The 22,199-nt window shown below is 51.0% G+C and overlaps 2 protein-coding genes across 9 annotated transcripts in view; both read right to left on the bottom strand.

Moving 5' to 3' along the window:
- Window positions 1–66: 66 nt before the first annotated feature.
- SEMA4G (semaphorin 4G) lies at window positions 67–13,725 on the bottom strand. 3 transcript variants are annotated; one of them, XM_028511603.2, is made up of 16 exons: window positions 13,515–13,725; window positions 10,177–10,647; window positions 9,924–10,072; window positions 9,578–9,640; window positions 6,636–6,734; window positions 6,432–6,525; window positions 6,181–6,294; window positions 5,812–5,981; window positions 5,560–5,729; window positions 5,121–5,265; window positions 4,739–4,961; window positions 4,210–4,325; window positions 3,907–4,082; window positions 3,664–3,725; window positions 1,277–2,330; window positions 67–1,156 (listed from the first exon to the last, which is right to left on the bottom strand). In XM_028511603.2, the coding sequence occupies exons 2-15, from the start codon at window positions 10,298–10,300 to the stop codon at window positions 1,501–1,503; spliced, it is 2,535 nt and encodes an 844-aa protein (XP_028367404.1). In that variant the 5' UTR covers window positions 10,301–10,647; window positions 13,515–13,725; the 3' UTR covers window positions 67–1,156; window positions 1,277–1,500. The 3 variants fall into 3 exon arrangements, with proteins under 3 accessions (XP_028367404.1, XP_028367405.1, XP_035883061.1); XM_028511604.2 differs by having other exon boundaries at window positions 3,922–4,082; window positions 13,515–13,723; XM_036027168.1 differs by lacking the exon at window positions 13,515–13,725 and adding an exon at window positions 13,177–13,453.
- Window positions 13,726–17,983: 4,258 nt separating this feature from the next.
- SLF2 (SMC5-SMC6 complex localization factor 2) overlaps window positions 17,984–22,199 on the bottom strand; it is a 44,165-nt gene continuing 39,949 nt past the window's right edge. For all 6 annotated transcript variants that reach the window (XM_036027163.1, XM_036027162.1, XM_028513716.2 and 3 more), the window contains one exon: window positions 17,984–21,436. In XM_036027163.1, the coding sequence (XP_035883056.1) occupies window positions 21,401–21,436 (36 nt within the window). In that variant the 3' untranslated portion in view covers window positions 17,984–21,400. The remainder of the gene's footprint in view (window positions 21,437–22,199) is intronic.

Genomic DNA, 22,199 nt, shown 5'->3' with positions numbered 1-22,199 from the left:
TCAGAAGCCTGTCCCTTGAGTGATCAGGAGGAGTCCAGTTGAGACCAAGCAGATTACTCTCAGCCGTGGGGAAAAGAGGGTATTTATTAACCAACGGGGTGGAGGAGCTGAGCCCAGGCTCCCCACTGTCACATGCCCATTCCGCCCACCTGGGTGGTGAGTGGGGGCATTCCTAAAGTAGTGTAGCCATCTCACAATAAATACATTCATTGTAGGGGAGAGGTGGGAGAGGATGGGTGAAGGGCAGTAAAAATCCGTGGGATTCCACGTTCTCAGCTACAAAAATAACAGTCATCCTCACCCAAGGGAATGAGGGAGCTCAGTCAGGATTTGATTGTCCCATATGGGCCTGGAGACTTCAGAGGCCCCTGGACCCTGAAAGTGCCCCGGTGAGGTAGGACAGGGGTGGGAGCCAAGCATCCAAACTCCCAGCCTCTGCCCTTTGCATAGTTCCAAGAACGGGCTTCATGTGCCAGGTGAGATAGCAGATCTTTCCTCCTGCTGCTCTGGTCTAGGGGTAGCAAATGCTTGGTCCCCAAAAGGGAGGCTGGCTCATTGAGTGCAGTGTGGGTCACCCGTCCTAGGGAAGTGTCTGTAAGGACAGCTAAACCGGAGAGGGCTCTCTGAAATGTCCATGGACCAAACCTGACAGGTCCAAGGCAGCAAGAGGAGGCTCATAAGGTGCATGTAAGTGGAAATGTGAGCATGTGTATGTGAGGGACGTGCCTAGAACGCTGTCACTCTTGGGAGTGACCAAGGGGATGGGCGTGCTGACTCATAAGGGCTGCACATTAAGGGAGAAGAGGGGAATGATGCAGTCTTACCTCCCCACGCTGGCCTGTTCCAAAGTTCTTGACAAAGAGGTCACCACAGGGGTCTGGGACTGGGGGAGAGGACTAAATATATAGAATGGGATGTGGCATTTGGGAGTGTACCCAAAGTCCAGAAGAAGGGATGTAACGAGAATGCAGCAGAAGGGGGATGGGGGGGCCTGCAGCCCAGCTGATAGACATTCTTCCATGTGGGCATGTGAACGCACGCAGGGCTCAGGTGGCTCTTTTGCTGACAGAGGTCTCGTCTGGTGTCAGGACCATCCGGCACAGAGGGCCATGCAGAGGATGGTGACATTGAGGCCATCTGGACCTGCAAGCCCTGCCTGGGAGAAAGAGGAAGGCTTTAACCAGATGAATGGGGCAGGAAGATGGGGTCCTCTCCTCCCAAGTGGTTAGGTTGAGGGAATAGGGGCTGGGGCTAAAGAACCTGAGGGAGCACCTACCTCTGAGGAGAACTGGTTGGCCTGGGCTGCTCACAGATGGGTCTGTGGAGATTAAGGAGGGGACTTTGGCTGGGCCTGACTCTGGCTAGCCTTATAGGGACATCAAAAGTTGGAAGGGCCTGGAGTTGGGGGTGGGGAGGGGACGGTGGCTGTGTTGGGAGGCAGCAGCCCAGCCTGGGGCAGACAGGCTGGCTTGGAAGAGCATTTGTCCTGGGAGGCTGGGCTCAGACAGAGCTCTCATCCAGGTGCTCTACGAGCTGCGTGTGCTTCCTCTTCTCCAGGATGCGGCTGAGCTCCTCAGCGAAGGAGCAGGGCCCTGTGGGCACTCCATTGTTGCTCTGCCTCAGGAGCATGTAGCTGTTGCCATTCATCCTGCGCAGCCGGCTGGGCAGTGCCACCAGCCCATTGGTCAGCTCAGCGGGTGGCAGTGGGGGTGGTGGAGGAGGTGGGGCTGGGGCTCCTTCCCCCGGGATGATCTGCAGACAGCTGCCCTCCAGGCCCCCAGCCCCCTCCCCATCGTCACCCTCATCTTCCTCTCCAGGACACTGGCCGGACACTGTCTGCAGCTGCACAGCAGAGCCCCCTGCCCTGCCAGCCCGACCCAGCGAGTATTTCCGTCGGTGTCCTCGTCTGCTTCCCCGAAGACAGGCCACATAGAGGAGGGAGGAAGCCAGGATGAGGCAGAGGCCACCGAGCGCGGCAATGGCTAGCACATAGAGCAGCCTCACGTCAGGTGCCAGCTGTGCCCCGGGCAAGGCAGGGGCTTGTGGAGCCGGGGCCGGGGTGGCCGGCCGCACTGTGAGGCTGTAGGAGGTCAGCAGGGTGCGAAGGCCATTCTCCTCCGCGTAGCAGCCATAGTGGCCACTGTGCTCAGGCTGCGTGTCTGTCACCAGCAGCCCATCCACACCTACACGGTAGCCACCCTGCCCATCGCTCAGGCCCATGCTCCCATTGAGCAGCCACAAGGCCCGGGCCAGGTTGGATGGCTGGTCACAGGGCAGGAGGACATCGTCACCCCGCAGCACAGAGCGGGTCTTCATTGGTGGTGGTGGCCCTGGAGCAAGTGGGGGAAAGGAAGAGCAGTCAATGTCTGCCAGTCCCAGGGAAGGCATTGGAGATGGCAAGCCAGATGGCTCACTGCTGTGTCCCCAGCACCGAGCACAGAATCTTGAATCACGGTGACAACTGGCCAAGCTCTCTGTGCTTATGCTCCCACAGAAGGTTCACATTGGCCCTTCCCTGCGGTTTCAATTCCTGCCATCTGCCATTGATGGCCTAATCTCTACCTCCAGCACAGACTGCTCTCCTGGGCGTCAGACTTGAATATCTTCCACGTTCTGGGCATCAGTGTGAGGTCTCTTGGACACAGGAACTAAGGCCAGAGCCTCCTCCCACAACAGGTCTTTTCCTTGAATTGACAGGTGCTTCAGTCAAAAAGCTGGGAGTCTTCCTTGCCTCTCACTCCCCCTCACCTTTGTATGCAGCCCTCACCAAGATTCTGCTTCTGGAATATACCTCAGACCTGCTCCCTTCTCTCCTGCCCCGACCGCTGGCCCGCTCTGGTCCCCATCTAACCCACTCGGTGCAGCAGCGGGTGCCTTTTAAAAACACCCAGCTGATCATGCCACTCCCCTGCCTTAGCATGGTCCCTGCCCACTTCTCCAGCCTCTGCTCTTGTTGCTCAAACACACCAAGCTTGCTCTGCCTGCTGCTCCCTCTGCTTGGGTGTCATCTCTCTCCCCGTGGCCCTCACTTGCCTGGGAAACTTGTGGGGAGAGAGCATAGCAGTGATCAACAGCACGAACTCCAGTCTGACTGCTGGGGGCAGGTTCGAATTCTGACCCTCCCACTTAATAGCTGATTAACTTTGGGCAGTTTACTCATTCTCCCTGTGCCTCAGGGAGGTTGTCCCTCATGGGGATGATGATAATGGCATCTCTGGCATAGGAGTGCTGTGAGTGTTTGATCAGTGCCTGGCACACAGTAAGCACTCAGTACATATTAGCTATGGTTATTAACTTTTGCTCTTCGGGTATTAGTGCGGTCATCTGATCTTCCTTGGGGAAGTACCTATTATCCTTCAAACCCTTATCATTGTTGTAATTATTTCTTTTGTAACAAAAACCAATGGAAATAATTATAACTAATTGTGTGACCATGTCATTGCCAACCCTCCTCCTACCACCTGGCTGTAAGTTCCGGAAGTGAGCATGTTTCCGCATTCATAATTCTTTTGGGTAACAAATATTTGTCGAGCACTTACTCTGTGTGCTCTGGAAGCACACAGGCAGCCATTCAGATACACCCATGTGCATCCGAAGGGCAGTAAAAGGTAAAGAGGACAGGCCATGCAGCCAGACGCACACACTTCCACGAATGTCACTTACCTGTGTCCCTGTTGCTCTCACAGCCTCGGTTTCCTCTCTCTATGTCCTGTATCAGTGCTGTCCTGGAGACAGATCAGGGCTCATGAACAAGGGTGACTGGGCTTCCGTTTCCCCAGTGGAAGGGTCAGCAGGGCTGTTACCAACAACTGGCTCCCACTCCCGCTTCAGCTGGCAGGCCCTCCTCCTCCCCTCAGGCTCCGAGTCCCTGGGCATGTGGGACTCACACTCCCCACCACTTCCCACCTGCGACCCTGGGACCTGTTCACTGCAGTGTTGGCCTCCAGGCAGGCATGGGTGCTGGGGTCCCAGCCGCAGTAAGGGTCCCGGGCCAGGATGCAGTCATAGCAGGAGCGGTAGCGAGAACAGCTGGACAGCGGTAGCTGGGTGACTCCACTAGAGGCCCCCACGTAGAGGCTATGCTGGGAGCCAGAGGGGACAGCTGGTCAGCAACTCCCCCTGACAGACACGTACACAGCCCATGCCCAACCTCCCCAGTGCCCCTGCCTTTCTGGCAAGGCCATACAGAGGGTCATGACTCAGGTGTACCTGCATCGGAGAGATGACCAGGTTCTCCACAGACTGGGGTTCCTTGAACACTTGTGTCTCTTCGATAATGTGCATCCCAGAGCCCAGGACCACAGCCTTGTGGATCCAGCCATCAGCTAGTATGAAAAGGTTGGGGGGGGGGGGGTCAGATCTCAGCAATGGAATTGTTCTGGGCCCGCTGCAATAGCCTAATGGGACCAGCTTGGGAGTCATGAGGCCAGGGACAAGACGCATTCAGTAGCAGTGGGCCCTCAGGACATTGGGACCTCTGGGCTCTTCATGGCAGGAATTACTGAGTTCAGAAGCATTAGCAACTGGGGTCAATTGTGATTGGTGGTTGGTGACAGGAGTCAGCCGTCACCAAGAGCCAAGGTTCACTGGGAACCAATAGTGAGTGTCCATTGAAGAATCAACATCAGCGGTCACCAGGGTTTTGTGACCAAAGGTCATCAAGGGGGCTAGAGGTCAACAGGGATCAAAGGACAGGCCTGGTAGTCACCAGAGGGTTCTGGCCAGGGGTTAGCAGTACCTGTGCCCAGAAAGAGCAGGTCGTAGGTGGGTCCAGCAGGCGTGGTGACAGGTGTCCCTGTGAGGTGTGTGTAGCGCACGCTGCGCTTGAGCAGCAGGGGCCGTCCACGTGTGGGCACCACGGGCCGAGCCATCAGTGGGTGCAGCTTCACAAAGTCCAGGACCAGTGACGGCAAGTCCTGGGATGAGTTGTAGCCTTGGCTTCGCAACAAATCTGTGATACACTGGGGTGGGGAACAGGGGTGGGGAACCTCAGGACTCCCCACAAGATCCCACTACCCTCCCAGGGCTTCTGTCCTGCCTGTCCTCCCTGCAAGGCCAGACCTCCTGTTCCTCTTAAGGGTTCTGTCTGCTGAGCACTGACCCCAGGTCTGCACACTCACTGAGCCGGGCCGGGGCTCTGGCACCCCACCCTCGTAGCGGCCCCAGCGCCGGACGCCATCCTGGTATTCCATGTAGGGGCCTGCAAAGACAGCTTGCACCTCGGTCAGGTCATAGCGGCAGATGGCTGAGGCCTCCAGGGTCTTCCTGGGGATGATACATAGGGGAGAGGGTGAGTCACACTGAGTGGAGCCTGCCTGTCTGCCACCTGCCCAGTCTGGAGCCCACCGTTATCCTGGCAGTCCCAGTTCTAGGCCCACAGGGCCCCCTGAGGGTCAGTAGGCCACTGTGGCCTCCGGCCCCAGGCTAGCTGGATATGCCTGAAATTCTCTTTGTGCAGCCAGCCCTCCCCACAGCGGATCCTGACTCATCCTCACTGACCTCTGCTCCAGCCCCTATGCTGTCCCCAGTTCCTTGCCTCCCCACTGTCCCTGCACTGACCACTGTGTGGTCAGCGTGAAGGCCGCATAGAAGTGTGTGCGGGCTGAGGTGTCAACGTCCACGCTGCAGACACCACGTAGTGTCTCGTACTGTGGAATGTGGCAGACGAGACGCGCCTTTAAGAAGGAGGTCCACTTCTTCTGCAGGATCTTCTTCCCTCCCAGGTCTCCCTAGGGAGGTAAGGGCATGGGGTCAGGAGCCAGGGTCAAGCCGCAGCCTCTACGCCCTTGCCCTAACCTCAGTCCTAGTTACCTTGCACACACGGGCCACACGGGCCACACGGTGGCTGCTGCGGCTCTGAGCAAAGTTGCTAGAGCCCTCCTCAGTGGCGCGCTCCGTGAAGAAGTAGTAAACCTTGTCATCATCGCCCACCGCGCTGGCCTTGCTCTCCCGCACCAGGACGGAGAACACAAACTCAGCATCTGTGAGCCGGGCAGTTCAGGTGGCTTCTGAGACAGGCTGGGTGTCTCTCCCCACCCCAACCCCTGCCCCTCACTCAACCACTCCCAGGAATAGGCAGCCTCCCCTGGGGGTGTGGGGATAGGACGGTCGACTGTCCAAGGGAGTAAAGACGAAGACACAGTCCCCTGTCCCCCTCAGCCTGTGCCCCATCCTCCTAACCATTGAGCCAGTGCATGGGTGCCTCCTCAGTCCTCAGGGAGTGCGGGTGGCGGCTCCGGCGGATGTCAGGAATGCTCCGGAATTCATACCGTGTGGCTGTGTAGAGGCCTCCATCTGGAGCAGGCATGAGACATGTCACACACAGCAAGGCATGTAATACACATGGTGGCAAGGTCTAGCAACGGCATCTGTATCCCTCAAACAGCATGCTTGTGGATGAGGGACTGGAGAGGGGAGGAGGGTGCGCTCACCGATGATAAGGCCCGTGAAGCCACGGGCTGGGTCATAAGGACACTTCTCTTTTCCTTCCTCAAAGCTGCTTGGCAAGGTGAAGGCCTCAGCATCCTGGAGGAATGAGGGTTCAGAAGCAAGTGGTTCCAAGGACAGGTGGGAGCCCAAGGTCAGACCAGTCCGGGGCCGGGACCAGTAATCAGGGCTAGGGCAGGCGTACTCACAATGGCTGCACAGAGGGGCTGGAAGGCGTGAGTCCCACATGCGTAGAGGTGGGTGGCATTGAGCCGCTGTAGGAATCGCACGTGGTTGAAGCACTCCGTCTGTGGGGTGGGTGGGGGAGGGCCTCTTCCATTAGTCCGGCTTGGTAGTCTGGCTCTTATCCCCACTCATGGGACACACAGTTCCTTCCAGTATCCCAGTGCGCCTGCTCCCTGCCCAGAACCTAGAGCTCTCCCTGGAACTCACTGTCTTGTGACCTCCCAGGGGCATCACTTCCCTCCTCCGTGTCTTGGGTCACACGGTGCCCTCTGCCAGCTTTCCCCGCATCTCCCGCACGCTCAGCACAGGTACTCTCAGGCTCTCATCGCCCTACGACGCTTCTCACACGTCTCCTTCTGAGCGATGTCCCCCAACCCTGGAGCTCCCGCAGCCCCTTTGGGGTGACACCACCAGATCTATCCTCGGGCTCCAGCCCTCTCTCCACCCGATATCCCAGACACATCAAACTCGCTGTGTCAGGACGCAGGCTCATCCCCTCTTCCCTGAAACCTGCTCTTCCCTCCTAAACCTGTTCATCTAGTCTTTCCCTCCTTTCTTCCTCTCCGCGTCCTACTCAGTCCAGAAACCAGGAGTCATCGTTGCTGCTTCCCACTCCCTCACCCCCACATTCAGTCCTGCTTCCTGATTAAATGTCTCTTTGTCCGAAACGTCTCTGGACTTGGTCCACTTCCTTCCATGCCCCCACCCTAGTCCGAGTTAGTGCCGCCATCCCCTCTTCCCCGACCCGCCGCAGCAACCACCTGCCAGCTCTCCCAAGCTTCTGCCACTGTTTATAAAAACCGACTTATTTACTCAGTGAGGAAGGAATACACGCACTCGGTGTACAATTCAGAAGGTACAGAAGGACGTGTTGTAAACAGAGTATCCTTTTTATCCCTGTTGCCTCCCAAGGAGACAGCTGTTAGCACTGTCTGGAGTTTCCTTCCAGAGACAGTCTGCCAGTCTGCACACTCTCCCAACCCACTTTCTAAGGCATAGTTTAAAAAATGTAAACCAGATCATGTTGCTGCTATATTTAAAAACCCTTCAGGGGCTCACCAGAGTCCTGAGCACCTGAACATTGGGTCCAACGTGCTCCTGGCCCTGCCCCTTACCCTAGGCTCACACTACTCCAGCCACACTGGCTTTCTCTGCCAATCAAATGCTTCAAGCTGCTACCCTCTTGACTTTTTGGCCTTGTTGGAGATTCCTCCTCCCGCCGGGTTCCCGGGGTTTGGATCCATGCAGGCCTCTTTGGCTCCTCCCGCTCCCTCCCTGGATGCAGGGGTGGCTCCATCCCTCCCCTCCACCGGCCCATTCAGGCCTCCCTCCTCTGACCCACGCAATGCCCCCAACCCGGCCACTGCCTGTCCTGCCTGTAGACTCGCTCCATTTTAGTCCATGCAGTGCCTGGGGCTGGGTAGATATTCCTACAGTAAATAATGTTTCCTCAAGGCGTTTACATTAATAAGGGGGAAGGGGAGAGGAATTCTGTGGTTAAATAAGTTTTACCAGTTAAAACTTTTTTAACTACAGGTAAAATCTACCTCTACGGGGGGACTTCTCAGAGCCTTATGGATATTGCTGTGCATTGTGGGATTAAGGATGCAACATCTCTCAAACTCATCTGACCATTAAATCCCTCTTTTGAAAATTGATGTTCCTCAGAACCCACTTTGGGAAGTGTCCTGTCTACCCAAAGTGTGGCCCAGGGACTAGCAGTGTCAGCGTCACCTGGGAGTGTGTTAGAATTGCAGAATCTCGAAACTTTCCCAGACCTACTGAGTTAGCATCTGCATGTATAATATCCCCAGGTGATTCACCTGCACATTAAAGTTAGAGTATCTAAGGGAGGGCTGGGCAGGGGGGCGGGGCTGGGATGGGAGTAAAAGACAGAAAACTGTACTGAACAACAATGAAAATTTTTAAAAAAGTTTGAGTATCTAAAGTATCAAGTGGTGAGGGTGCTCACTGTCACAGAATAAAATCCAGATCCTCTACGGCCTGGGCGCCACCTGCCTCCCAGTCCCATTTCCTACCCATGCTGCACCGGGAGGCGGCCTTTGAGGGAAGCCCCGAGAGGCATGTCTCTAAACACGCCTGCCTCAACACCACGCCTGGCTCACTGAATCAGAATTCATGGGCCGGTGGACCTTGGGGATATGTATTTTTTTTAAGTTTTTGAGATCTTATTTATTTATTTTTAGAGAGAGGAGAAGGGAGAGAGAAAGAGAGGGAGAGAAACACTGATATGTGGTTGCCTCTCGTGCACCCCCTATTGGGGACCTGGCCGCAATCCAGGCATGTGCCCTAGACTGGGAATCAAACTGGCGACTTCTTGGTTTGAAGGCCGGCACTCAGTCCACGGAGCCATGCCAGCCAGGGCAGGAATGCGTATTTTACAAAGCATTTTGGGTGGATGGATCTGCTACATAGCCGGACACGGGACCTCTGTAGACACCCTGTTTCTTTAGCTAGGACGGGCTGACCCCTCACCAACACCCTCCATGGAACACTGTGTAAGCTGGGCTACTCCTTAACTAAAGCCTCATTTTTCTCCTCTCTAAAATGGGGATAATGCCATTTCACAGGGTTAGTTTAGAATTAGGTGAGGTAATAGCTAAGTCAGAACCTACTAGAGATTAATTACTGTTATCGTGATTGTTCTTTGGGAGCCCAGAGGAAATTAAGATGCCATCACAGACCAAGCTAATAGGTCGCCAGATGTCTGGATTAGCAGTGCTGCGCCTGGGGCTCGCCACTCCGGCAGCACGTACGGTGTTTGCTGTGGTTGCCGCAACCGACTGGCTTATGGTTACCTCCCATCTGGGCTCCCAACCCTGACAACCGCCCCTGAGGAGGAGGAGGAAGAGGAAAGGAGCTGGGGACAGGGCAGACCACATACCTGATTGTTTTTTCCTTTTTGATGACATTTAGTTTGCATCTCTGGGGAGGCCTCCCAGTGGATCTGGAGAGGGGGAAAGGGGAGAAAGGCTGATGCACTGGCCCCAATACCCTTGCCTTTCCCACTGCCTGTGGGACCAGGTGAGGGGACCCCAGGGAAATGGGGAAATTGGGGTGGGGGTCAGTTTCAGGAGGAGCTTTGTGTGTAAGGGAGCCCTGGGCTGGGAAGAGCAGCACTGTCTGTCCAGGGGGCTGTGGAAGGGTGGCAGGGTTCCTAGGAAGCTGAGGTCCTGGGGAGGTGGATGGAGCTGGAGACCCTCTGGGTGGCCCAGGTTGCAGGGGCTGACCTCTTTGTGAGACCCATCTCCTATGTCGTGGGCATTGAGAGAGAACAGGGCGCCCCGGGCTCCCACCAGCAGCCTTGCCGAGGCTTCCTCCAGCAGCAGTGTTGAGTAGTTCTGGGCTGGGCCCTTGAAGTGCCGGGTCCCAGAGAGCTCTGGGGAGAGCAGGAGCTGTGAGCCTAGTTCTGGGGCTGCCTCCCACCCCCAGCCCTGGCTCCTGCTGTCTTTTGAGGTTGGGGCAGGGGGACGACAGTCTAACCTTCGTAGGGGATAGTCATCCGAGGGGTGGCATCTAGTTCTCTGGATGGTCTCCGTGGTGAGGGTCCAGGGACTGCAGCTGCTGTGAGGAAGCTCAGGAGGAGGGGCCAGAGCCTCCCCCACATCTTCCTGGGGAAGCCCCGACCAACAAGACTCCAAAGGGGAGCCAGGGCCAGAGTCAAGGGGATGACGGGAAGAACAGTCACAGGGGTCAAGGTCCAGGGAGGTCACTTGGCAGGTCAGGGGTCATGGGGCCAGGGAGGGTCCTGAAATTGGGGGGACATGGAATCATAGGGTGGCGTGGCCATGGAATCCCAGGTAAGAGGTCAGAGGATCACACACTGCCTGTCTGCATCCAATACAGACTCCATGGTGAGAAGGAGTTGTGGGGTCATTGGAGGGGTTGTAGGTCACTGATGGGGTTACCCTGCTTCGAAAGCAGGGCTAGTGCTGGTTCTCTGAGGTCTGGTTTCTGAAGAAAAAAAAAAAAACAGGGGAAAAAAGTCCTTTGATCTCTGTGTGGGTGGAAGGTAGCTGACACCACCCCCAGACTTCAGGGGGTGCCAAAGAGAGGAGGCCAAGCATCCGCAGGACTGCCAGGTCAGGATCGACTCCGTCATTCTGATGCAGGAAGTTGGGTGGGACTTGCCCTCTTTACAAAACCCGTCACTCCTCCCCACCTAAACCCAAGGTAATAGTCCTTTTCTGACCAAGTGAGAAGTTTAGGCAGGCCTCCATCTTGGTGGAACTTGGGTTCTCAGGGGGAACGCCTTCTCCTGCCAACAGTGAGGCCCAGCTGGGCTGCAGCTGCCCTTGCTGCCTGCGGGGGTGCCTGATGCAGGAAGGCCTGAGCAGAGACAATTAATGGGCCTTTGTTGATTTTGCCCTGTTTTCCCTTTGTTTTTTCTTTTCCCTGGCCAGAGAGCTCCTTCTGGAATTTCTCTTTAATTAGATACTTTCCAGCATTCCTCTCTGAGGGGGTGCACATCTCCGCCCTCCCCATGTGAGTCTGTACTACACCCTCTGGCTAGGCATGTGCACATGCCCCTACCTGCAAACGGGCACTCGCATGCACTGGGGGGTATCTGGCCCCCCTGGCGGCATCAGTGTCATGTCTGTGCAGGAGGCTATAATGCGCAAGTCCAGTTAACTGAGATGTGAACAACATGGAAAAGGTGAATGATGGGATGCCTGAGCTCTTGGTCACCTCCCCTAGCACATCTTGGAGACTATTCCCCGGGCCCTCCTTCAAGCCAACCAGGTGGGAACAGGCTGGGGCACAGGCAGCAGGCCTTTAGACACTGGAACAGGCCTTATCTCCGAGGTAGCTCCTGAAGGGCTCCTCAGCTGGGCTAGCTGTGGAGGAAGGCTGACCCACCCATTTTCATCAGATGCTCAGAGACAGGGCCAGAGGGGTCACTGGCCTCTCCCTACCCTTCTAAGTCAAAGATTAACTTTGTGGCCTTGAAGAGAAGGGAGGGATGAGGACCTGGACAGAGGGAGAACAGGACTTTAGAGTATTTATTTAAGAGGTAAAGTTCACCACTGTAGTGGACAGAGCCCAGAGCGGGAGAATGGAGTATGAACAGAGGGAAGGGGGTCCTTGACCCACAGAAAGGGCATCAGCTACTGGTTTAGGGGCTGGGGCAGCTGGAGGCCCCAGGCAAACTGCCCGTGCTCCGCCCCCTACTGTGGAGGCACACCTGTTTACCTTTGGGTCCTATTATTTGCTCATGCAGGAGGAGGGGGAGCCCTATGGTTAGGAGGAGCGAGTCCCTAGGATTGGGCAGGAGGAACACACCCCAGGTCAGAGGAACCACTCAGAGTGTGGTACATGGCACACTCACACAGATTTACACAAGTCACATGTGTCCAGAGGAGGGTGGTGTGTATGCAAACAGGTGCACATACACATACATAGGCACAGGAAAGCTGTGAACACATGTGCTCACAGGATATTCATGCACACACACTCACAGGGAGGTTTGTACACACATATGTTTACATAAAGGGCCTACCACATATGTTCATATATATTCACATGTAAGGTTACATTTATATGCCCATTCATTCAGCAGGCCACACAGCCTCAAAGGTTGACAAGGAAGGTTGTAGACCCACACATGTGCCTATGAAGGATTGCACACCTATTCACAGGAGGGACCTACACATATACACATATGTGGAAGCACATGCACACAAACCCATTGATACAGTGGGTCAGACAAAGAAGGGTCAAGTACATGTGTGTTCACAGTCCTCAAACACACAATTACATTTATGCAGAGACACGCATATGTGCATACAGGGGTCCAGTTCTCATTGCAGACTTGGAGGCTGCTGGTGTCCACAAAGGGTGAGATAAAGAGCAGAACCCTCCCTCCTTCCCCAATGTCCCGATTCTAAGGCCAGATTCCGAGTGTGTGTGTGTGTGTGTGTGTGATGGGGGAAGCTTCTGCCTTCAGATGCTCCAATGGGATAGGTGCAGGGGTCAAGGCTGCTCTGCAGGAAAGGAAGGAGGCCCCTAGTCTTAGCAAAGGAAAGACAGGATGGATCACTAGGCACTCTCTACTCCCATGTACACTGCAGTTCTAGTTATGGGAGTTGGGCCTGAGCTCTGAGCCCCCATTTAAAACCTGTTGGGAGAGAAGGCGAGGCTAAGGGGCAACTAGGCTTCAAGGTCTCCAGTCCACACACCACATTCCACCCTTGGTTCCATAGTTTGGGTTCCTCCCCAGGGCCAGTTCCCTAGACTCTGATCACCTCCCCACTTGGCAGATCCTAGGGCAGAGGGAACTGAGGAGAGACCCATCCCCCGCAACAAGATCCGTGTAGGATCAGCAGACTCTCAACCTTCATTCCAGAAGTCCACCTGCTTATTGTAAGAGGTGTTTCCCTCTGCCCAGTAGGATGGTGGTCTCTGCTGGCCTGTAAGCCCCTCCCCCACTACCTCCCTCCTCCACCATCTCCTCCCCGGTTCTCTTCTTTCCTCGGGTCTAACCTCAGTTCCTACTGCTGTAGCTCGAGGACAAGGTCTCCTTCTATCCAGCTGGACGCCAGGAGACGTGACCCAGATCCCGGGGAACACTGCTTGCCATGCGGCCCCGGTTCTGCGCGCTGATCCCCGACTCCACGTTGGTGGGTTTGCGCCCAGCGAGGCTGGAGGCCTCGCCCGCGCCCCTTTACATTTTATGAGGGACTGGGGGACTTGGCGGTGATAAAGGCCTGGCCCAGCTAGGAGGGTGGAATGGATGTGGGGAAGGCCTGGCCTGGTCTCCGCCCCCCCACCCCACCCCCAGCCCAAACACCGCCACCGCCCGCACCCCCTGCCTCTCTCACCTTTGCGCTCGGATCGCGGGCCATAGAGACAGCGACGCACAGCTCTGGGCCCCAAAGCACCAGCTGCAGGATGAAGGGGCCGCGGTCAGAGGCGGGGCGGGGTGGAGGCGGAGCCACCGGTGGGGCGGGGCCTGGAAGGTGGGACCAGGAGGCCGGGCGGACTGGGTGGGGTGCCGAGAAAGGTGCTGCTCTCTCCTTTGCTCCTGCACCCCTACAATAGAGACAGTTTAAGGGCGATGGCGTTCCCCGCCCACAAGGTCGGAGGCCCCGGTATTGCCCCCTGGTGGTGGTCTCATTACACTGAATGCCCTCAACGGCTCATAGCCCACCTTCTCTCCCCTCTAGCCCTAGGACCCTTCCGACTTTCCTCCTACAAGAGACACACAAACCTTGTTCTCTAGGGGCTACAAATTATCCCAGAGCCCGTGGGCCTGAAAGCCTCCCCTCACTTCTTGAGTTTCTGCCACCTCTTGTGCTCTCTGCCTAGGGTGCGAAGAGCTACAGTTACGTGGAGACCAAGCATTGGGGCAGCTTCGAACACAGAATAGGGTCTTCTCAGCTCAAGATCCCTGGGGTCGCCTGGTCCTTCAGCCTGAGATCTGGGTGGGTGAGGGGGTGGGGGTCAGGCCTGAAGGGATGAAGTGACAGCCCGATCAGAAGTACACACAGAAAATGCTGTTTTCCTGGATAGATAAGCCACAACCATTTGTACCTGTCCACTCAGCCAAAACTCCGACATAACTGGGGTACACCTACCTCCTCAGGGACTGGGTCACTCACACACCTGTCTTCCTTCCCAGCTCACCTTGGGCATCCTTCTTACTCCAGATCTTTCGGTGAACTCCTCCTAGGCAATAAAACATCCTGACCTCCCTTGGCTCAATCACCTTACTCAATAGCACTCCAGAACGCCTCCTCAGAATCAACCCCCCAACTCCTATAACTCGACTAGGATGGGCCTCCCATGCAGACTTTGGCTCTTCAGCTTCCCTTCACCTTGGGCGGTGCCTTCTTCCCACTACCTATTAAAGGCCCCTCTAGGGTTGCCTCAGACCCAAGCTCTAGACCTGACCTGGCCTGATCCTCCCTCTCTCACCCATGACAGTATTGATATGGTCCCAACAGTGGGACCGAAATGATGAAGGCCACAGGGGCACAGGTAACTAACTTATGTGCCTAGGAGTCTGCGCTCTGGGGGACAGAAGGTAGGGGAACAGGTGGATGAGCACTGGCCTGAGAGCCGGTGAACAAGACTCAAGAGGCTCTGTCATTTGAAGGGGCCCAGGAAACACACATCATCCTTCTTTTGCTGAAGTTCTCAAAGCTCAGTCTGGCACTTCTGTATACACAGTCTCGTAGTTTGGGCTGCCGTGTGTGACTAGGCAGCAGGGCCCACATCACACTTCCGCCTCCCCCGGCACTCTGCAAATAGGATGCGTGTGTATGGAGGGGGAGGCAGCGAGGGAGAAATGCTTCGAGTGTGCACACATATCTACGCCGAGTGCCAGCTTTTTTTTTTTTTTTTAAGTTTTTATTGTATCTTCATTCCAATCTTGAGGGATTAACAACCTTATTTTATAGATGGGAAAAGAGGCTCCAAGAGGTTAAATAACCTGCCTTGAAATTATACTTGTGTTTACAGAGAGGACAATGAGGACTGGGAAAGCCTGAGAAGAGGGGAGCAAGGCAAGCCTGAAGGGGTATCATCAGAGCAAAGGCGGAAGTGTGTAGGCTTGTGTTGGGGAGTAGGTAGAAGGGAAACGGCAGGAGAGGAAGGTGTGTTTGACCTGATGAGATGGGAGGATTCCCAGGAGGTAACAGAACGGCAAGTCAGCTAGTAGTTTTGAAAAGACCACAGAAGAAAATTCTGAAAGGGCTGACCAAGAAAGGAAGTCCAAGCTGGAAGACTGGGAAAGACATGGCTAAGAAAAAAAAAATCTGCAGTCCTCATGGGAAAGTGTGTTGGGAGTGACAGTGGAGGAGGGATAGGAAAACTGCTGGCCCCATAGTACCAGACAGGAGAGCAATTAAACCGCAGGGGGCCCCAGCAGGCTAAGGGACTCAGCTCTTCATGAACTCACACCGGCGACTTCATATGTACCTCAGGAGGCGGCAAGTAGGCCGAAGTGATTTGGTGGTAGGTCTGGCATCTCACTCACCTAGTCTCTATGAGGCATGCCTTTTCTCCTCTAAGGTGCTCTGATGGCAGACTCAGAACCTCACACATTTTCAAATGAGCAAAACGTCTAAATCCCAACGTAGACTTCCAGCACAGCACTTGCTACACTGTAGTTGGGCAGTTACTTTTGTACCTCTGATAATATAGATTCAGACCACAATGCATTTCTCTCTGCTGTCCTTCCACTTCAGTCTCTGAACCTAATGAAATGATCAGATGTGCCTGCAATTAATGGAACTTTCTGTAGGAAGCCCCTTTGATAATACTCCTCTGCAAATCAGGCTGATAAGATATGAAGAGAAGATGGACAGGGGAGGAGACTCAAAAGCAAACCAAGAAATTCACCTTAACCTAGCCATCAACATGTGTCCGGGGACACAGGCAGGCCATTCTTTGAGAAGGTTGTTACTCATCCTTAGTCACTACCTCGGCTGTCTCACAGGGTGGCTGTGCGAGGACCCCGTTTGAAAACCTGGTGCATTTCACCGACAGAACCCCAAGAGTGTAGGTTTTGTTTTTGCTGGACTATCCTCCCCAGCTCTGTTGTAGGAAAGTGGCTGACAGCAGTGCTGGCTGAGCTCAGCCATCCACACACCAGGTTTGGCTCCAGGCTTTGTAGAGTGGTTACTCACTGTAGCAGGGATCCTAGGTGTAGGGGTAGGTGTGCACCCCTGAAACTTGAGCAGAGGTTCCCTGAGGCAAAGGAACTCTGGCCTAGTCAAGTTGTCCTGCTGGCAGCTCACTGTGGCAGCATTTGTCCCTACTTTGCCATCTCCACCTCTGGTTTGCCCAGCACTCTCCCTTTGGGTGGTGTGATCTTTGTTTTGGCCACATTACAGCTGAGGTGCTTCTTCAGTTGCGACTGTCACCAGTGCAATAGTGCTGTAGTCTCACTGTTCCACTGTGCTTCAGAAGCCTGTTTTGCCTGTTAAGTTTTCCTCCCAGCCAGTAGTCTTGGAGTCAGACCCAAAGCTGGGCCTTCCGGTTTGACCTCTCTTGACTCCAGCCTGGGGAATTGTTAGCAAGGAGAAGGGAGTGTCAGGACATGTCCACAAATGTTGGAAAGTCACCACCCACCAGCCCTTTCTCAGCTTCAGCATGCTGGGTTTTAAAAAGTCACAAACTTAATTTTTTACCAGCAGAGACAGCTGAACAGAGGTCTCTGGGGCTGTGTCAGAAGGAATAAAAACAAATAGTTTTAAGAAATATGGTTTGCTCAGGTATCAGTGAAGCCCAAGTACCTTAAGATCAATTTCATGATCTGAGAAGAGCCTGAACTTAAGAGCTAATAATAATAGCTAGCACTTACTGAGTTCTTGCTATATACCAGGAACTTTGCTAAACACTTTTCATGCATTAGTTCATTTAGCCCTCACAAACACCTCAGGTAGACACCATTATTATTCTATTCGACAGATAAACTAAAAGAAGTTAATACTTGCCAAGGATCAAACAATGGCTATGGTAACCTGAGGTCAGGACGAAGAGCAAGGTCAAGGCCCATAATTTGTACAAGGCTGTGATGCCTGCCTGCCTCCCAGTGAGTTCTTAGGCAATGCCTCTACTTTTGCCTGGGCTTTCACACCAGGACCTCTCTATGCTAATGCTGGAGAAAAATGCTCACAAGCCATCTTTTAACTAGCATGTCAGAAGGGAGAAATACTGACATGGCTCTGGAACCCGAGGCCTGTGGCAACCCTGCCTAGCCCTTCTATGACCTCACAGGAACAGCTCCAGTGAGGACGTGTCAACCTATGTCTTCCCCCCTTCCTCCCTGGCATATCCAGGGCTGTCTGCCTGGTGGGCTGGAGGTGATCCTGAGCCCTGCCTCCGTACTGTGTGGCTTCTCCTCGACTCTAGAACAAGGGGGCAGGTCAAGGGTATTGTTTTCCAGTCTTCTTTTCCAAGTAACAGAAAGTATTTTCATCTGGACAGCAGCAGGTAAGATTCATGAGACCTCTGTGTTTTACCATTACTGGTAGTGGGGACTCAGCAGTCACTGAACATAGTGGAAGAGATAAGAATGAGGTTACTGAATTCCTGACTGCAAAGTATACAGCAAATTATTTTAACTGGGTTATATAAAAGTGAACTGTATACAACTATGGCTTTAAGTATGTCAGAAACAGGAGACATTAACAAACTGACCAAACCAATGGGAGAATCCAAAGCAAGAGGAAGAAAGGAAGAAATTGGTTTAAAAAGCAGGGGATGGAGCAGGGGAAGACACAGGGCATTCCAGATACTTTACCATCCCCACTCCCAAACAAATACTACCAAACACATGTTGAAACTGAGAAAAAGCCGTTTTAATAACACACACATACATTCATAGGACTTTAAACAAGATGTAGTATAAAATCCTAAAAAATAAAAAAACAAGGAAAGGAAAACAAAGAAAAAAGAAACCTGCCTCTACTTGTAAACTGCCTAAGAGCTGGTGGGTGACCGGCTGACAGGACTGCCCAGGGAAAAGAAACACAGATAGTGAGGCGTGCTGACACCGCCAGTGAGCACGAATCACGGGTCACGCTCTGCATGCCCGACCACCAGAACTCTAATCGTGTCTCCTCAGAGGCACGCCAGGACAGTCCTTCCCTAATTCTCAACTCAGTCACTTATGGGTCACCTCTTAGATTTTTACTTTTTAGAGTTTAAAAATTAATCTTGGTTTAAAGACTCCACACATTATTACTGGCCGGTCCCCACCAACTACACTTGTTTTGACACAAACAGAAAAGCAAATGTTCCAACTGGGTCTGGATGATGACACACCATTTTCTATCTTTTCTATCTGGGGAGATTTTTGTGAAGTCAAAAGCAAGCTATTACTTGTACCTCAAAACAAAAACAAAATGCCAACCTTCCAAAAGGCGACAAAGGCACCACTGCCATCAGGAGATAGACAGAAAATGTACAAATGCTGTTACTTTACTGCTACACAGATGCATTTTGTGCATGGAGCGCATCTTCACTTAACATGGTATAACTAATAGAGTTGTATTTTCGGATAACAAGAAATGCAGTTTAGAAAAGGCAAACAGTTACACACAAAAGCATAAACACTTACAAGTATCTTAAATTTCAGCTTGCAATAAGGGTAATAAGTTTGACATACATATCCAGAAAATTAGACAAGGTGATTTTTGGCACAGTAATACTGCCAAACACACCACCACTCAGTGCAAGCTTTGTTTGCCAAGTCTCAAAAGTGGCCTGACATTTTCTGTGCAATGAACATTTTCTCCCCCACAACCATCCCTTTTCACTGGGTGGGCAACAACAGCAGGAGGGAGACAAAGCAAGGGGACTCAAGAGGGAGAAGGGTAACACTTGATTTGGGAGAAAAACCATGGGCTACTTGTGCCAAAGAGAATCACACAACTTTTATGAGAACCCGAATGCAAATACTAACTGGAATATGACCTGGAGACTGAAACATCTACCAGAGTCATAAATGCAAAGGTCCAAACAGACGTTTGGCCATTTATTTTAAAGGGACACATGAAGTATTTTTCTCTAATGGAGAAAGATAATTAAAAATAGAGACTTTTCTTATTGGAACTGCTAAATAAAAATGTATCAAAGTGGTTTTAAATTTGATGAGCAGTTACCTGTTGAAACTGCAATACAAAAGGGTCACTTAAAAAAAAACCTGAATAACCCACTTGTCCCCCCATCAATGTACACGATTAGAAAATATTTACACACTGTAATTACAAGCAATATAAGCAGTATTTTATACTTTTGAAACTTTTTACACTTTACACAATGCAAAATGAGAAAAATATGAACACTTATAAAATTACACACAAATAATGTATCTACAAATTATTAAATTACAGAGTGTGAAAGCCCCCATTGTTGGGCAGATAGATGCCAGAGTTTCAAGCTTCTGTCAAATATAACTCTTTGTATCTTTGTATTTATCTCATTAACCGTAAGTGGCATTTTCTAACAATACCCTTGAGAGGTAGTATCAAGATAATAATATTCTTACCAGTAAACTCAACACAGAATAAAACTTTTGTTGGCCTTACAAGGTTCTCAGGAACTGGATTTACTTAGTCTTCCCTAGAAAATCTCTAACTGCTCAATGCTTGACATGGGCTCAAAAATTATTTATGCTACTTTAAATGATACATTTAAGATAAAATGTGTTTTACTCTTAAGCCTCAATTTAGAGGTAGAAAGCTATTTTCAAAACATATTTTTTCCGTTCTCAAACTACAAATATCAAATCTAATTCCCTTCCTCGCCACCACCTTTACCTTTCTCCTCACACTTGGAGACCTCAGGGTGCTCAGGATAGCTACTAGCAATGTCATCCAAGTCAATACTGGAAAAAAAAGTTGGCATTTTCTTTTTAGAAATTTTCCTAAAAGGGACACTCAGTCAACAAAAGAATTTTTCAGTTAGCTAGTAAGAGTTTATTACTTCCAAAGGCTTCAAAGGGCCCTTGGGCTAAGACCAGCACGTGCACTTTTACTAACCCTTCACCATTTAAACCAAAGGCTGGCTTTCCAGTGTTTAAGAATTTAGAGCAGCTGTGGTTCTCAAGTGCAACTTTAAAATACAAGCACAAACACGTGTGTGAGTGCACACATGCGTGCAGTGTCGTAAAGAATAATACCATCCAGGTCTCTGCCAAGGTTATATACTCATGAAAATAAGGTTTCTGGAAACTTGTCCAGATTTTTAAACTTTTACAATACAGACTTCTATAATATGGCTACTAAGGGGCCAGAATTCTATGATTTAACCAGTATTTTAAAAAATGCACTGGAAATTAAAAACAAACTGCATATTTTGGCATGAAAACAGAGCCATTATTTTGTAGCTTAACCTCTTCCCCTTAACGGGATCTGACAATATACCTTCTGTTTCTCAAATGTTTGTTAAATGTATTTAAAAAACCTAACAGATTTATAATCTTGAATAGTGAAGGAAATGGATGGACTGAACCCTCCCTGTGGTTTACAGGAGTTACAGAAGAGATTTATCCTTTTTGTTACTAAACTCAATTTTGAGTTTTTCCATTGAGTCTTAAAATAACTAAAAGGGAAAATTAAAACCAACTGGAACTTGGTCTTGGTTTCCATGTTAACTCCTCACATTGGTCCAAATCTTTTCTCACATATTTTCTGTGATTATCCAAGTGCCACAAATACAGAGGAGAAAAAAGATAACAGGCTTATAATTTAACAGCAGAGTTAATGGGGGCAGGTTAGACATGCAACTATTAGCTGCTTCTACACTTCCAGTCTGTTATAGGATGCTGCTCTTTTAAAAGGCCAATTACCTAAATAAGCAGATTGTGTTTCATATCTGCTTCAGAAATGGCAATTTTTTTCTTTTTTAAAAAAGATTTTATTTATTCACCTTTAGAGAGGGAAAGGAAGAGAGAAAGAGGGAGAAAAATATCAACATGTAAGAACTGGGGCCCTGGCCCCCGACCCAGGCATGGGCCCTGACTGGGAATCGAATTAGCAACCTTTCGGTTTGCAGGCCGGCGCTCAATCCACTGAGCCACACCAGCCAGGGCAGCAATTTCTTTATTACCAGCTTCATACTAGATACTCAAGTGGCACACTTGCTGCACATTTTCTTAGCATTCCACTGGTTTTTGTAGTAATCCCTTCTACTCCTCTAGGAAAGGCTCTTATTGAACTTTTCTTGGTTCTCATTTTTGCTGTTGCAACTCCTGTTAAGAATCTGGTACCCAGAAGTCATGAAGCTGCCCCTAGAAAACACAAGGGGGAAAAAAACCAGGATAAAGAAAATCCAAATTATGAATAATCTTTATAAAATATTTCTTCATCAGACAATGGACTTTGATAATGAAAGTAAAAAAAATTTATATTTTATATTTCTCTGAAAATTTGTGGTAATCAGATTCAAGTTTTACATTTTGTGGTCTAACAATTAAAAAATATAAAGTACAAGATGTTTTCTGTTCATCAACAAACGCATAGAGAATCATATTTAAGAAGATTTAAGTAAAACTGTTAAGCTAATAGAAAGTTTTAGTTTTAAATTCTTTTCTATTTTAATGCCACATCAGCTAAGATGGTCAGCCTGGAAAAGGTCTACCGAGGTTAGAAACAACAACAAAACATTACCTTAAGATTTATTAAAGACTCTTCTAAAATGGCGTGCACATCTTAGGAAGGATACCAACAACAAAAGTCAAAATGTCATAGAATAGTGAGATTGCTTTTGTAATTAATATTCAGTGTTCCTGTTACTTTGATTAAAAAATATAAACAACTTTTAGGTCCTGTCTACTGCAAGTATGGTCCCTGGATCAGCAGCATGGGCATTAATCTGAGAACCTGGTGGAAATGCAGAATAGCTCAGGTCCCATTCCAGACCTACTGAATAAAAATCTGCATTTAAACAAGTTCCTTGTTGATGCTTATGCACATTAAAATTTGAGAAGCATCATTTTAGACAATCCCAGATCAGTTTGCTTATAAACAGCATGATGACAAACAGCAGGTATT

The sequence above is a fragment of the Phyllostomus discolor genome, chromosome 5, assembly GCF_004126475.2.
Source record: "Phyllostomus discolor isolate MPI-MPIP mPhyDis1 chromosome 5, mPhyDis1.pri.v3, whole genome shotgun sequence".
Lineage (NCBI taxonomy): Eukaryota > Metazoa > Chordata > Mammalia > Chiroptera > Phyllostomidae > Phyllostomus > Phyllostomus discolor.
The sequence above is the reverse complement of the archived record's forward strand: the minus strand, read 5'-3'. Positions and strand labels throughout refer to the sequence as shown.